At 43.4% G+C, this 15259-nt stretch overlaps 1 protein-coding gene and 1 long non-coding RNA gene across 2 annotated transcripts in view; both read left to right on the top strand.

The window, feature by feature from the left end:
- The window catches only part of LOC144505282 (uncharacterized), a 445368-nt gene that overhangs the window by 369216 nt on the left and 60893 nt on the right, over positions 1 to 15259 (top strand). The gene's annotated exons all lie outside the window — the stretch shown is intronic.
- LOC144505281 (NACHT, LRR and PYD domains-containing protein 3-like) overlaps positions 1 to 15259 on the top strand; it is a 96753-nt gene that overhangs the window by 20601 nt on the left and 60893 nt on the right. The window contains exons 4-7 of the mRNA XM_078231352.1: positions 1007 to 1095; positions 4693 to 4859; positions 10275 to 10446; positions 10546 to 10605. Coding sequence (XP_078087478.1) covers positions 1041 to 1095; positions 4693 to 4859; positions 10275 to 10446; positions 10546 to 10605 — 454 coding nt within the window. The 5' untranslated portion in view covers positions 1007 to 1040. The remainder of the gene's footprint in view (positions 1 to 1006; positions 1096 to 4692; positions 4860 to 10274; positions 10447 to 10545; positions 10606 to 15259) is intronic.

Here is a 15259-nt window from a genome sequence, read left to right as displayed (position 1 = left end):
GAGGAACCGGCCAACAAAAAAGAAACAGGATTGTTGAGGATTGTGATAGTACAGCTAAATTGGTTGTGCACACAGACAAGACCGGATGGGAACTATATTGTCCTAGAGCTAAGTGATATATTGAGGCGCACCTCAGGAAGAGAGATCTTACAGGCAAATAAAACTTTAGAAAAGCTAAAATTGGAGGAATGTGTAATTGAATTCCCAGCACTAGGAGAACTGGAAGACATGAAGTTAGTTGTGTTTAGTGATGCTTCACATGCTAATCTACCAGATGGACATTCGAGCGGTGCCAGATTCATAATATTCTTGGTCGGTGAGGAAGGAAAATGTTGCCCCTTGGCCTGGGAAGCAAAGAAAATAAAATGGGTAGTCAAAAGTACATTGGCGGCTGAAACCCTCGTGTTAGTGAAGGCGTTGGATATGGGGATATATTTGTCTGACGCATTAACAGAGTTATTTTTTATGGCAACATGGGAAAAAAATTACCAAATGAGTGTTATGTGGATAATCGGTCTTTATGGGACAATATTCACTCAACAAAAAGTGTGACAAAAAAACGACTGAGAATTGATTCGGCCAGCATTAAACAAATGCTGGAAAACAAGGAAGTTTCCAAACTCGACTGGGTTGGTGCAAATCTACAGTTATCTGACTGTTTTACTAAAAGGGTGCAGGCACTGGAAAGTTGTTCAGAATACTGGAAGATGGTTGTCTTTAATTATTTTGAAAATAAAGAAAAATGTAACCAATGATAACATTGGATCTGTTGTGGTGTGACCAATGGTAACAAGCTGTAAGGGTCAACTGACCCAATAAACTATGTAACCAATGACAAAATGGTCTGCTGACTCGATATAAATAAGAATCTGTTGGGAATTGGAGGGAACTTGGAATGGCCCAGGATGAGGCCTCAAGTATTGGAATAATTAAGTTGCTTTATTACCTTTTTGTTTGATTTATAAGTTGGAGTAAGTCTTGTTTTATTTTATTGCCAAAACTGAAGACAACCTCCTGGTGGATCAACAACTGTCACCACAATGGCTGAAGGTCCGGACTGGAGAGAAAATTCAACAGTATTGACAATGGACACAGGTAGGTTCGCAATATATTTGGAAATGTGATTTCTGTCCTGATAAAATATGCATGTTTTGAGCAGAACCCTGCAGCTCACGCCGGAAGCGAGAGCAAGATTGGAGCTGAGTGGAAATAGGGAAGTGAATGACCACCTCGTGGGTCTTCATCAGCAACCTTTGCACCTGTAGGTGCATTAGTTTCCTCCGAAGGCTCCCCGTCAACATCCTCACACCTCTCAGTCCACCCCCCTGAATCTCACGTTTCCTCCCCCTCCTCAGATCCTGACACCTCCCTGGTCCTGGACTTCCAGGACTTGGGCTCTGGGGAAATGTGTCCACTGCAGCTTCTGGCACTTCTGGAACTGGAGACTGCTGTCCAATCAGGTCGGCCAGTATACAAAGGGTTAACAGATAGAATATACAAATATATGACACAAATGATGACATATCACTGACATCAGTCCATCATGTTAGATTTTCTCATGCCCAGGAGCGACATGCCTGTTTTGTAACTTGTTTAGATGTCGTACTAATAAACAAGTGTTCATCAAGTGTCAGAGTGTGACTACAGTCTGCCCAGTAAATATGAGGACTAGAGTCCTCAGACAGAACATAGAGGCAATAGTTGATGCAGAAAATGCAATGGCATTATCAACGGAACCACATTGTGAAAAAAAACTCAAGAGCAGCTCATGCTTACAACTTGATGAAAGGAGGAGGCTAGCTGGAGAGGTAACAATGGGCATAACTGGTGAGCAGTCCCTGCACCGTTTAAATATCTCAAGAACCTATAGGAAGGCCAGAAATGGGAGTTCAACATCAAGCAGCATCAAGCCTTTGTACTAAGGAGCAGAAGCATCAAGTTCCATTCTTTATACTTTAGGTCCAATAGCAAAGAATAATGCAGGGAATGGAGGAATCTCCCGCAGACTTTGAGACCATTCTCAAAGCCTTTGGTGCCATTTTAGCCTGAAGCAAAAGTGGTAATAGAATGAGTTTTAACCTGAGGTCACAGTGACCTGGGAATCATAGAATCCCTACAGTGCAGAAGGAGGCTATTCAGTCCATCGAGTCTACACTGAAAACAATCCCATCCAGGCTCTATCCAAACTGAATTAATTCTAACTGACGTATTGTTGTGGGAAAAGTACCACTCGGAGTCAGACTTAAAGATTCAACACATAGTTTTATCGGACAAAGCTTTGGGAGAAGCACTGGGCTCTCCGCAGTGCGCGCAGTCACCTTCTCAACTTTACAATGGCAGTTGAGCATCTTTATACTTTTCAAATAATAGACAAGTACGGACATTAGCCTTTAGCACATCGTTATACAAATAATAGACTAGGACGGACATCGACAGTTAACACATCGTTACACGTAGAGTAGACAAGGACATTGACAGTTAACACATCGTTGTACATAGAGTAGATACATTTATGCATTTATGTCCCCCATCAATGACTGATCTCGTTATCAAAACTCTTTGTTTTGGGTCCTGCTTTTATCTAAAGCTAAGGTGCCTCCAGGTCTGATCTGTTTCCTGCAGCACTTTAAACACCAACAGGTTTTAACTGTTTGTGTAATGTCTGTGCCCAAGTCAGCACATCTTAATGTCTTTCCCAGAGTCCATTTTGTGCCAGGTAACCATTTTATGTCCTTTGATTTTGATTTTACTCCAACACCTATATTGCCTAGTTAGCACTTGCAGATATGTGGCATGAAGTATGAGCTAATCCACAATGGCATTTTCATGGGATCCAAAACAAGAAACTCCAACTTTTTTTGTGCAAACCAAAGATGACCTTACTTCAGATCACGTGGTCCAAGGAGGCAGGCTGAGCTTAGAGAATTTACCTGGGCACTCATTTGTTGCAACACCAATGTTTCACATGACTCTGTTGACTGAGTAGGCCCATGGGCAGGAGCCCCACCCATAAGAAAGCCCAGGAAACTGAAAGGGTGGGATACTCCACATCAGCCACTAATTTGAGAGGATTGTGTTGTGGCACAAAAACCAACATAGACGCTAGGACTGCCCACAAGGGACCCAGAATGCTTCCAGTGCATTCCAGTCCAGAGTTATAAGGAGAGGCTGGATAGACTGGGACTTTTTTTCCCCTGGAGCATAGGAGACTTGGGGGTGATCTTATAGAGGTCTATAAAATAATGATGGGTATAGATCAGCTAAAGAGCCAACATCTTTTCCCAAAAGTACGGCAGTCTAAAACTAGAGGGCATAGGTTTAAGGTGAGAGGGGAGAGATACAAAAGGGTGCAGAGGGGCAATTGTTTTCACACACAAGGTGGTGACTGTCTGGAACGAACTGCCAGAGATAATAGGAATTGGAAATCAGGATAAGGACAGCATTAGAGTATTGTTACTTTAATGATAACCTTCACCTTATTTACTGTACAAGACGCAACGTGAGCTTATTGAATGGCGGAGCAGGTCAGGGGACCAAATGTCTTATTCCTGCTCCTAATTTGCATGTTTGTCGTGAAATGTTTGTTGTTATAAGGCTTTGTTTAGTTGAAATAATGTAAATGTGGTCATTAGGTTTGAGAGTTTTGTTTTTCTGTACAGTGAATTTAGCACTAAACACTTAAAATTCTATTAAATTTGTATCCCACCTCTGCATGGTCCTGAGGCCTGTCCATGTGGATAATAGTTGAATTGGCACAGTAGATTTAAAGGTAATAGGTAGTAGGTGGGGGGCATGGGTTAGCATGAGTTGGCACAAGATTGATTTAGGGCTATAAAGGGCCATGGAGGCAGCTGAGTGGGGAGACACATAGGAGGTCACCGAGCTTGTTTGGGGAGTCATACCTGCCATTGGGCCATTAGGGTTTTTTGAGGTTGGCATATGTTGTCATGCGGGGTATGAGGAGCATATGGATCATCTTCAGGAGCATAGTTTGATGTAGAAGCATGTGGTGGCATCAATGGGGCATGGTTAATGGGTGAAAGGATTGAGGGCTGGAGCCCCAGCCTGCCTCCGTACCTGGCAGCCTCCTCACTTCATCCTGGGCCACCTGCTTCAATACCAATTCTACGCCAGCCCTTTGAACTGAAAATTGGTAAGTCAGGCAAACATTTTAAATGGAGGCTTTGAGACCAATCTCAAGGCAAAAATCTAGACCTTGGTATCTGGACTTTGTAGTCAAATTAGTGAACAACTGGAGATGCAGGGGATAATCCAGTGGGTTGGAATTGAAAAACCAAAGGTAAGTTGTGCTTGACCAGTTTGATCAGTTGATTAAGAAATGACTATATAAAGAACATGGCACGGTGGCACAGTTGTTAGCACTGCTGCCTCACAGGGACCCGGGTTTGATTCCCGGCTTGGGTCACTGTCTGTGTGGAGTTTGCACATTCTCTCCGTGTCTGCGTGGGTTTCCTCCCACAGTCCAAAGATGTGCGGGTTAGGCAGATTGGCCATTCTAAATTGCCGCTTAGTGTCAGGGGCACTAGCTAGGGTACAGAACAGTGGTATGTGCAGGTTTTAAGTTGATGCTTGATGAAGTGATTTGAAGAGGAAATTACTTCTTTGTTATAAAATAAATTAAAACAGACTGAGTAGAAAGCTGATGATATGTTTCAACTTTGTTATTCACAGATCCAAAGTCTGCAGTCACTGAGTTCTTGACAAAGTACGACAATTACGAGCTATTCCAGTTTTCAAAATTCTACCGGGACAGACTAGAACATGCGATTGAAGAAGTGGTGGATGGAATCAGCTCACTGTTAACATATGAAAGTCATTTCAGTGGACAAGAACATGGGGTAAGCGTGAGGGACACTGAGTTTGGATTATTTTTTCATCACAAAAGAAACAGAGTAAGCACAAATTAATTGTGTTGTGGAGAAAAGGCCTGTCTAAATCATTTTTCAACATCATGACCGTAACCTGCTGTGATGATATTGAAGTTATTGACTAATCATAGCAATCAGTTTATCCACAACAAACCCAGATATGGGGAAAATACCAGCAGAGCTTTTAAAACCACTGTCATCTGTTTCTCCCAAGAATGTTACACATAGAGGATGCAAGATCCCTTATTCATCAAATGCTACATTCCAAAATGTTATTTTCAGAAACAAGTCTGTCTAATTTGCATTTGAATAATTCAGTGCGATCGCCTGAGGGAGCCTGTTCCACATATTGACCACTTGCTCACTGAAATATGATCACAATTTTAACTGTAGGTAAGTGAATGAGTTTTAAATAAGATAAAATCTCACCTATTGTTTGCTAAGATTTGTTTCTAATTTACCACTGCCACCTCCCAACCAACACCATTTAAGTTTGGGAAAGTTGTCTCTTTCCATCTCTCTGTACTGGAGAGAGAAGAAACAGTGTGGACCTGATTGATGTATTTCCAAAAATGTAACGAGTAATTCACTGGACTGCAGCTCGCTAACTATTTACTGAATGTTGTTTTTTTCCCTCTAACCTGGAGTCGTGGTTTTAATTACTAATAAAAGAAAAATCAGTAATATATTAAATTTCTAAAGTAATTAGTTAAACTAATTAATATATTAATCAAGTTAAGTATAAGAGTAAATGAATTATGATTCATAGACTTAACACAGAGGGGGTTTAGAGACATAAATTAATATACAAGGTATTAACTAGATTCTAAAAAACAGAAAAAATGTTTTTTCTGAGATCATAAAAGAACAGCAAAGACTTGCTACCTGTAATTCCTGTACCACATGGGAACTTTAGGACATGTGATGTGTTTGGGGGAACCGGGTATTTAGGCAATATCTCCAGCTCTTGACCTCGGCTTCACGATTTTCAAGCTTGAGGAGCAGTTGCTGGACTCACTGGAGCTTCAGAGAAGATGAGAGTTTCTTGGAGATGTCCCAGGAGATGGCCACCAGAGAGATGGTGAAAGTTCAGCATGGTAAATGGATGGCTATCTGGAAGAGTAGGTAGTATAGGAGCCTTTGGGCTTTATGCCATTTTCAAACTGCAACTCAGCATTTGAGATCATTGGGAGGGACGACACTTCTGAGGTGTGCAGACCAGGGCACCATTGAGCAAGGGACTTCACAGAGGGAGCAGCAAAGAATAGAAATGCAGTCATTAATGGAGGTTCCACAGTTAGGGGCCAAGCAGATATTTCTGTGAGCCCTATGTTGATGCATGATATTTTGCTTCCATTTGCCAGGATTACAATACCATAGAGAATATTCTACGGGGGATGGGATTGAGCCAAAAGTTGTGGTACACATCAGTCGAAATGGCAAATGGGGGGGGGGGGGGGGGGGGGGGTATTGAAGTCCGACAGTCAGCCTTTCAGAAGTTAGGATAAAGAACCATGAAGGTGATAATCTCTGCCAGCAAAAGTTGAAACAGGAAGATAAAAAGGATCAGCTTGAGGCATAGCGCAGGAAGGAGGGCTTCAGATTCTTGGGCCACTCTTCATTTTGTATGACTTTGCTGGTTTGCATTTCATCCAGTTAAGTATTGGTAACAAAAGCCATCGTCTACTATTCCCAGTGTAGACTCTTAATTTCATGCTGCTCTTCAGTCACTGTCTGACATTGAATCATACTATCCATTATCTCCCAATCAAACCAAGTTGAATTGCCAAACCCATCAAAAAGATCTCCTGCTTCTATTCTCGTATTCTCAAATCCTGCATGAGCTCATCTGCTGAATCTTCATACTTAGCTTTGTTTGCTCCTGGTGGCCTTCCATTACTTCCAACCTTGAGGAACTCAAAAATTCCGCTGTTTGTCTCCTGATCTTCCCCAGGTCTCCTTCAAATGCTACACTTATGTTTGCTCACCTATAATGGCTCATTTTCTTTGAATTGTTCAGTTTAAAATTTCCACCCTCGTGTTTAAATATACTTCATGGTCTTGACCTTTCCTATCTCTGTAACCTCATCCAGCCCTAAAACGTTCCTGTGCCTCTGAAATTTTCTGTTGTGGTGCTGATCTCTTGTGCACTTACTCCTTCACACCATGACTTGTGGCCATGGATTCAGCTCTCTTATTTAATACGTTTTGAAATTCCACCTATCTGCTTTCCTTTACTGTTTAAAACATACCATTTCTGTTTTGGTCACTCATAGTAATATATCCTGCTTTGTATTGGACTCATCAACTGACTCTACTGTGAAAAGCTGTGGAACATTTATCCATAGTAAATGCCCTATGTAATTCTAATCTGGTGATCAAAGTCTTGACTACACAAGGTTCATTGATGGACATGTATCCCTCGTTAATGAGCATTTGTACAGACAGTAGATGTGTAAGGTAATGAATTAATATGTCTTCATTATGATGTGGAGATTTTGGGGTGGGCACTGCAAGATGTCTCACAACACCAGGTTAAAGTCCAACAGGTTTATTTGGAATCATGAGCTTTCGAAACACTACTCCTCCAGCGCTCCTTTATCCTCTCCACTCACCTGATGAAGGAGCAGCACTCCAAAAACTCATGATTCCAAATAAACCTGTTGGACTTTAACCTGGTGTTGTGAGACTTCTTACTATGTTTTAATTACCGAAGGAAGTGATTGAATTGGTTATTTGGCTGATCTGTCTAATAAATCAAAACAGTAATTTCTTTGTGCAACTTCTGACTTTTCTTGCTGACTTCCTCAGTTCAGAAACTCTCCTTCCCTGCCATCTGAGTTCTGATTCGCTGCTGTTTTAAATCTGATGTGGAGATGCCGGCGTTGGACTGGGGTAAGCACAGTAAGAAGTCTCACAACACCAGGTTAAAGTCCAACAGGTTTATTTGGTAGCAAATACCATAAGCTTTCGGAGCAATGCTCCTTCGTCAGATGGAGTGGTCTCTGTTCTCAAACAGGGCACAGACACAGAAATCAAATTACAGAATACTGATTAGAATGCAAATCTCTACAGCCAGCCAGGTCTTAAATGCACAGACAATGTGGGTGGAGGGAGCATTCAACACAGGTTAAAGAGATGTGTATTGTCTCCAGACAGTACAGCTTGTGAAATTGTGCAAGTCCAGGAGTCAAGCTGTGGGGGTTACTGATAATGTGACATAAATCCAACATCCCGGTTTAGACCGTCCTCATGTGTGCGAAACTTGGCTATCAGTTTCTGCTCAGTGACTCTGCGCTGTCATGTGTCGTGAAGGCCGCCTTGGAGAACGCTTACCTGAAGATCCAAGGCTGAATGCCCGTGACTGCTGAAGTGCTCCCCCACAGGAAGAGAACAGTCTTGCCTGGTGATTGTCGAGCGGTGTTCATTCATCCGTTGTCGTAGCGCCTGCATGGTTTCCCCAATGTACCATGCCTCGGGACATCCTTTCTTGCAGCGTATCAGGTAGACAACGTTGGCCGAGTTGCACGAGTAGGTACCATGTACCTGGTAGATGGTGTTCTCACGTGAGATGATGGCATCCGTGTTGATGATCCGGCACGTCTTGCAGAGGTTGCTGTGGCAGGGTTGTGTGGTGTCGTGGTCACTGTTCTCCTGAAGGCTGGGTAGTTTGCTGCGGACAATGGTCTGTTTGAGGTTGCGTGGTTGTTTGAAGGCAAGAAGTGGGGGTGTGGGGATGGCCTTGGCAAGATGTTCGTCTTCATCAATGACATGTTGAAGGCTCCGGAGGAGATGCCGTAGCTTCTCCGCTCTGGGGAAGTACTGGACGACGAAGGGTACTCTGTCCACCGTGTCCCGTGTTTGTCTTCTGAGGAGGTCGGTGCGGTTTTTCGCTGTGGCACGTCGGAACTGTTGATCGATGAGTCGAGTGCCATATCCTGTTCTTATGAGGGCATCTTTCAGCGTCTGGAGGTGTCTGTTGCGATCCTCCTCATCCGAGCAGATCCTGTGTATTCGGAGGGCTTGTCCGTAGGGGATGGCTTCTTTTACGTGTTTAGGGTGGAAGCTGGAGAAGTGGAGCATCATGAGGTTATCCGTGGGCTTGCGGTACAGTGAGGTGCTGAGGTGACCGTCCTTAATGGAGATGTGTGTGTCCAAGAATGCAACCGATTCCGGAGAGTAGTCCATGGTGAGTCTGATGGTGGGATGGAACTTGTTGATGTCATCATATAGTTGTTTCAGTGATTGCTCACCATGACTCCAAAGGAAGAAAATGTCATCGATGTATCTAGTGTATAGCATCGGTTGAAGGTCCTGTGCGGTGAAGAAGTCTTGTTCGAACCTGTGCATGAAGATGTTGGCATATTGAGGTGCGAATTTTGTCCCCATGGCTGTTCCGTGTGTCTGGATGAAGAACTGGTTGTTGAAGGTGAAGATATTGTGATCCAGGATGAAGCGGATGAGATGTAAAATTGCATCTGGAAACTGGCAGTTGACGGCATTCACTGACGACTGAAGTCGACTTCAGCAGTCACGGGCATTCAGCCTTGGATCTTCAGGTAAGCGTTCTCCAAGGCGGCCTTCACGACACACGACAGCGCAGAGTCACTGAGCAGAAACTGATAGCCAAGTTTCGCACACATGAGGACGGTCGAAACCGGGATGTTGGAATTATGTCACATTATCAGTAACCCCCACAGCTTGACTCCTGGACTTGCACAATTTCACAAGCTGTACTGTCTGGAGACAATACACATCTCTTTAACCTGTGTTGAATGCTCCCTCCACCCACATTGTCTGTGCATTTAAGACCTGGCTGGCTGTAGAGATTTGCATTCTAATCAGTATTCTGTAATTTGATTTCTGTGTCTGTGCCCTGTTTGAGAACAGAGACCACTCCATCTGACGAAGGAGCATTGCTCCGAAAGCTTATGATATTTGCTACCAAATAAACCTGTTGGACTTTAACCTGGTGTTGTGAGACTTCTTACTGTTTTAAATCTGAGCAGATTACCAAGTGTGACAGCAGGAAGGAAATGTGAGAAACCAGTGATCATATTGTCACTCAGCAATCTGATGTCGTGTTGGACACTTAAGGACAGAGAAAACTAACCACATTCAAATTACTGTGGATTTGGATTCCTCTTTCTCCTTGACATATATTTCTGATTTAGTTTTATCAGATTTATTTCCTGTTATTGACTAAATTATGATATTTGCCTAATATTCACCCATGTTCACCATGGATCAGGAACTGGCCAAGTGACTGTGTTCTGTGCTTAAAACAACTGGAAAATCCCACCACTGAGCAGATCAATCCTTTCTGATTCTCGGTGTTTATCTTTCGCTCAGCTCCTCATTATTATTCATCATTATACTTTACAGAAAGTCATTGAGCTTATGGAGAAGAAAAAGCGGAAGGACAGTTCCAAACTGCTTCTAAGTCTGGTGATGGCGAAAGGATCTCTGGCCCAAAGGGTGATGTGGGCATCCTTTGTGCACATGCGCCACTCTGTACCAAAGTTGGACAAAATACTGAAAGAAATACAGGAACTTGGTATGGTAAAATCACACAGTGAACTCAATTTCAGATTCAAACACTGCAGTTATTACAATACCACCACACACATCTGACATATGAATTGATTTTAAACAGGTTCTGATTTCTGTATGAACATGAAGCGAGATATATCCGAAATACCCAATCAGCTGAAAGGTAAGTGATGAAATGGATACTTCGAACTGTTTGTTTCACTTGTGAGAATCACTTGTTTAGAGATTGTCAGGATCTGAAAATCAGAACTTCAAAGGCCGGGACAACAGGATTGAATGTACTTTGGATTTGTCATAAATTCTCAAATGTTCTGTACCAAGTTATAATTCATATCATCTCTGAATGTAGATTGCTATTACTTGTGAAGTGTTGTACATGGCACGATCCTGAAACACTGTGAAACCTCGTACCAGGAACCTAGCAGGATCCTGATACATTGTGAAACCCCTTGCACACCTGGCAGGATCCTGATGCACTGTGAAACCCTACACAGGATCCTTATCGAAATCCTTCTCTGTACAGTACATTCATGCTGTTGTCACAGCAAAACACAGTGCCTTGAGCAAGATGTGAAGGGTTAACTGCTTCCTAGGAAGCTGTCTCATTATAAGCTGTCAGGGAAGAGTTGGAGAGCACAAAATGAGTGGTCAGGAAATGTTGTATCCAATCTTAGAATGTGTACTGATGTTGATCTGTGAAACATTAATCACGGGGAAAAGTAAAAGACAATGTTCATGGTGACTTCAAATTTATTGAGTTGCTTTCCAATGTATTTTGAGGAAGAGAACCTTATTCTCATGCATTCTACTCTGAGAATAACCTAGTCATTTTTTTTCGACTGATATGTTTGTACTTTCCCAAACCTGCAGTATTGGAAACTCTCAACAAAACAAAACCAGAAAGTATATTTATTAGTAGATTGGTTGCAATGCACTGTAAATGTTTTATATCTGAGCAGGATGTAATGAGGTGGACCAGAGTTCCTAAAGTTATGCATATTACTGATCTGACAGGGCTGTTATTAAAATGGTAAAATAGGTACTTTCTAAATGATTAAAAGCTACACACAGTGGAGGTTCGAAGACATTTGGGGATTCAGTTACACAAATGTCACGAACAGAAAAGAATTAAAAGGTCTAATGGAACGCTGACCTTTATATCTAGTGGATGAGGATACAAGGGATAGAATTTATGCTTCAGCTGTTCAAAACCCTGGGTAGGTGAACCTGCAGGATGATGAGCAGCTCCTCAAGCGCACACACTGTCAGGAAAGGTACAAATGCAGAAGAGTGTATATGATGGCTCGGTTGAGACCTGAACCTGAGTTTAATGAGGAGGCGAGATTCCTCAGACCATTTAAAAGATGAAGAGGTGATTTGCTCAAAGTTTCAAAGATTTTAAGGAGGACTGAAAGGGTAGATTTGAGAGAAACTATTTCCTCTGATTGTGGAGTCTGGGGTGCATACTCTAAAGTTTAGAGCCAGATCCTTCAGGAGAGAATTCAGGAAATACCTCCAATGTTGTGAATTCCATTAAAACATTTGAGTAGCAAAGTCTGTTGATCATATAAGATCCATCACAACCCTCATCCTTCCATCAATTTTGTCTTCTATTAACTTAATTCATTAACTAAAAACAAGGGTAAAATACTGTAGATACTGAAAATCTACAACAAAAAATCTGATTGCTGGAAACACTCAACAAGTCTGATAGTATCTGTCATGAGAGTTAATGTTTCAGGTCGATAACACTTCTCCGTATGAGTTCTAATGCTGAGTCATTGACCTGAAACATGAAACTCTGCTCCTTTTTTCACACAATGTATCAACAGCAGATGAGCTAAATCACAAGTGGAGATTGAAAATTTTAGAAAGGTGGTAGTATGTGGTGTTGGTAATGGAGAGCGTATGGGACTTGAAGCTCCGATATGGGACAAGTAGGATTGGGGGAGTGTATTCATTTGCAGTCCATCCTTCATACAGTGTACATAATAGCCCAGAGAAACTATCTTAATATCTGATATAGTACCAGGCACAATCCTGTCCAAGCACAGTTTGCCCCTCTGAGTGTACACAATTCCCAAATAACCTGTCCAATATCAGATAAAGTAACTGACCACTAACAGCACATTCACCTCCTGGAGATAAAGAATGTCTTATTTCCCAATTTTGCATTAATGGATGCTCCAAGCTTGAACCATGAGAACAGTGCTTCCCAAACTGTACTCCAATGTGACCCCATTTAACACTTAAATTAATATGACCCCAGAAAGGTTAAATCAGCAATCCTCAGCCCCTCTTCCCTTTGCCCAATTCAACTGTAGTCAGCCCTTCCACAAACCCACTCACTCTGTCATCAGCCCCTCTCCCCTTCCCCCACTATATTCTGTATTTTTAAAATTAAGTTACGGGATATAGGCGTTGCTGGCTAGGCCAGCATTTACTGCCCCAGCCCAAGTTCCTTTGAGAAGGTGGTTGTGAGTTTCCTTCTTGAACCAAAAGCATGGACGTTAGGGAACTTGGGAAAATACATAGTGATGCCTTGAGGAGTGTACATATTACAGAGAAGGAGGTGCTGGAAGTCTTAAAGCGCATCAAGATAGATAAATCCCCGGGACCCGATGAAGTGTATCCCAGGACGTTGTGGAAGGCTGGGGAGGAAATTGCGGGTCCCCGAGCAGAGATATTTGAATCATCGATAGTTACAGGTGACGTGCCTGAAGATTGGAGGGTGGCACATATTGTGCCTTTGTTTAAAAAGGGCTGCAGGGAAAAGCCTGGCAACTACAGGCCAGTGAGCCTTACACCTGTGGTGGGTCAGTTGTTGGAAGGTATTTTGAGAGACAGGATCTACAGGCATTTAGAGATGCAAGGACTGATTAGGGACAGTCAGCATGGCTTTGCGAATGGAAAATCATGTCTCTCAAATTTGGTTGAGTTTTTTGAAGGGGTAAACAAGAATGTAGATGAGGGCAGTGCAGTTGATGTTGTCTACTTGGACTTGAGCAAGGCCTTTGACAAGGTACCGCATAATCAGTTGTTGCGTAAGGTCTCATGGGATCCAGGGTGAGGTAGCTAAATGGATACAAAATTGGCTTGATGACAGAATAAGAAGTCTCACAACACCAGGTTAAAGTCCAACAGATTTATTTGGTAGCAAAACCCACTAGCTTTCGGAGCGCTGCTCCTTCATCAGGCGAGTGGGATTTCAGTTCACAAACAGAGCATATAAAGACACAAACTCAATTTACAAAATAATGGCTGGAATGCGAGTGCCCACAGGCAATCAAGTCTGAAAGGTACAGACAATGTGAGTGGAGAGCGGGTTAAGCACAGGTTAAAGAGATGTGTATTGTCTCCAGCCAGGACAGTTAGTGAGATTTTGCAAGCCCAGGCAAGTCGTGGGGGTTACAGATAGTGTGACGTGAACCCAAGATCCCGCTTGAGGCCGTCCTCATGTGTGCGGAACTTGGCTATCAGTATCTGCTCAGTGACTCTGCGTTGTCGTGTGTCGTGAAGGCCGCCTTGGAGAACGCTTACCCGAAGATCAGATGCCGAATGCCCGTGACCGCTGAAGTGTTCCCCAACAAGAAGAGAATACTCTTGCCTGGTGATTGTCAAGCGATGTTCATTCAACCATTGTCATAGCGTCTGCATGGCCTCCCCAATGTACAATGCCTCGGGACATCCTTTCCTGCAGCGTATCAGGGAGACAACATTGGCCGAGTTGGAACAGTAGGTACCGTGTACCTGGTGGATGGTGTTCTCATGTGAGATGATGGTATCCGTGTCGATGATCCGGCACGTCCTGCAGAGGTTGCTGTGGCAGGGTTGTGTAGTGTCGTGGTCACTGTTCTCCTGAAGGCTGGGTAGTTTGCTGCGGACAATGGTCTGTTTGAGGTTGTGTGGTTGTTTGAAGGCAAGAAGTGGGGGTTTGGGGATGGCCTTGGCGAGATGTTCATCTTCTTCAATGACATGTTGAAGATGTCGTGCTTCTCCGCTCCGGGGAAATACTGGATGACGAAGGGTACTCTGTCCGCCGTGTTTGTCTTCTGAGGAGGTCGGTGCAGTTTTTCGCTGTGGCGCGTCAGAACCGTTGATCGATGAGTCGAGCGCCATATCCTGTTCTTATGAGGGCATCTTTCAGCGTCTGGAGGTGTCTGTTGCGATCCTCCTCATCTGAGCCGATCCTGTGTATACGGAGGGCTTGTCTGTAGGGGATGGCTTCTTTAACGTGTTTAGGGTGGAAGCTGGAGAAGTGGAGCATCGTGAGGTTATCCGTGGGCTTGCGGTACAGTGAAGTGCTGAGGTGACCATCCTTGATGGAGATGTGTGTGTCCAAGAATGCAACCGATTCCGGGGAGTAGTCCAAGGTGAGTCTAATGGTGGGATGGAACTTGTTGATGTCATCATATAGTTGTTTCAGTGATTGTCACCATGAGTCCAAAGGAAGAAAATGTCATTGTAGTGTATAGCGTCGGTTAAAGGTCCTGTGCGGTGAAGAGGTCTTGTTCGAACCTGTGCATGAAGATGTTGGCATATTGAGGTGCGAATTTGGTCCCCATGGCTGTTCCATGTGTCTGAATGAAGAACTGGTTGTTGAAGGTGAAGACATTGTGGACCAGGATGAAGCGGATGAGTTGTAAAATTGCATCTGGAGATTGGCAGTTGTCGGCGTTGAGTACTGAGGCAGTTGCAGCAATGCCATCGTCGTGGGGGATGCTGGCGTAGAGTGCCGAAACATCCATTGTGACGAGGAGTGTTCCTGGTTCAACTGCTCCAGGTGTGCTGAGTTTCTGCAGGAAGTCCGTACTGTC

This window comes from Mustelus asterias, chromosome 16 (genome assembly GCF_964213995.1).
Source record: "Mustelus asterias chromosome 16, sMusAst1.hap1.1, whole genome shotgun sequence".
In the NCBI taxonomy this organism is placed as follows: domain Eukaryota; kingdom Metazoa; phylum Chordata; class Chondrichthyes; order Carcharhiniformes; family Triakidae; genus Mustelus; species Mustelus asterias.
The sequence above is the reverse complement of the archived record's forward strand: the minus strand, read 5'-3'. Positions and strand labels throughout refer to the sequence as shown.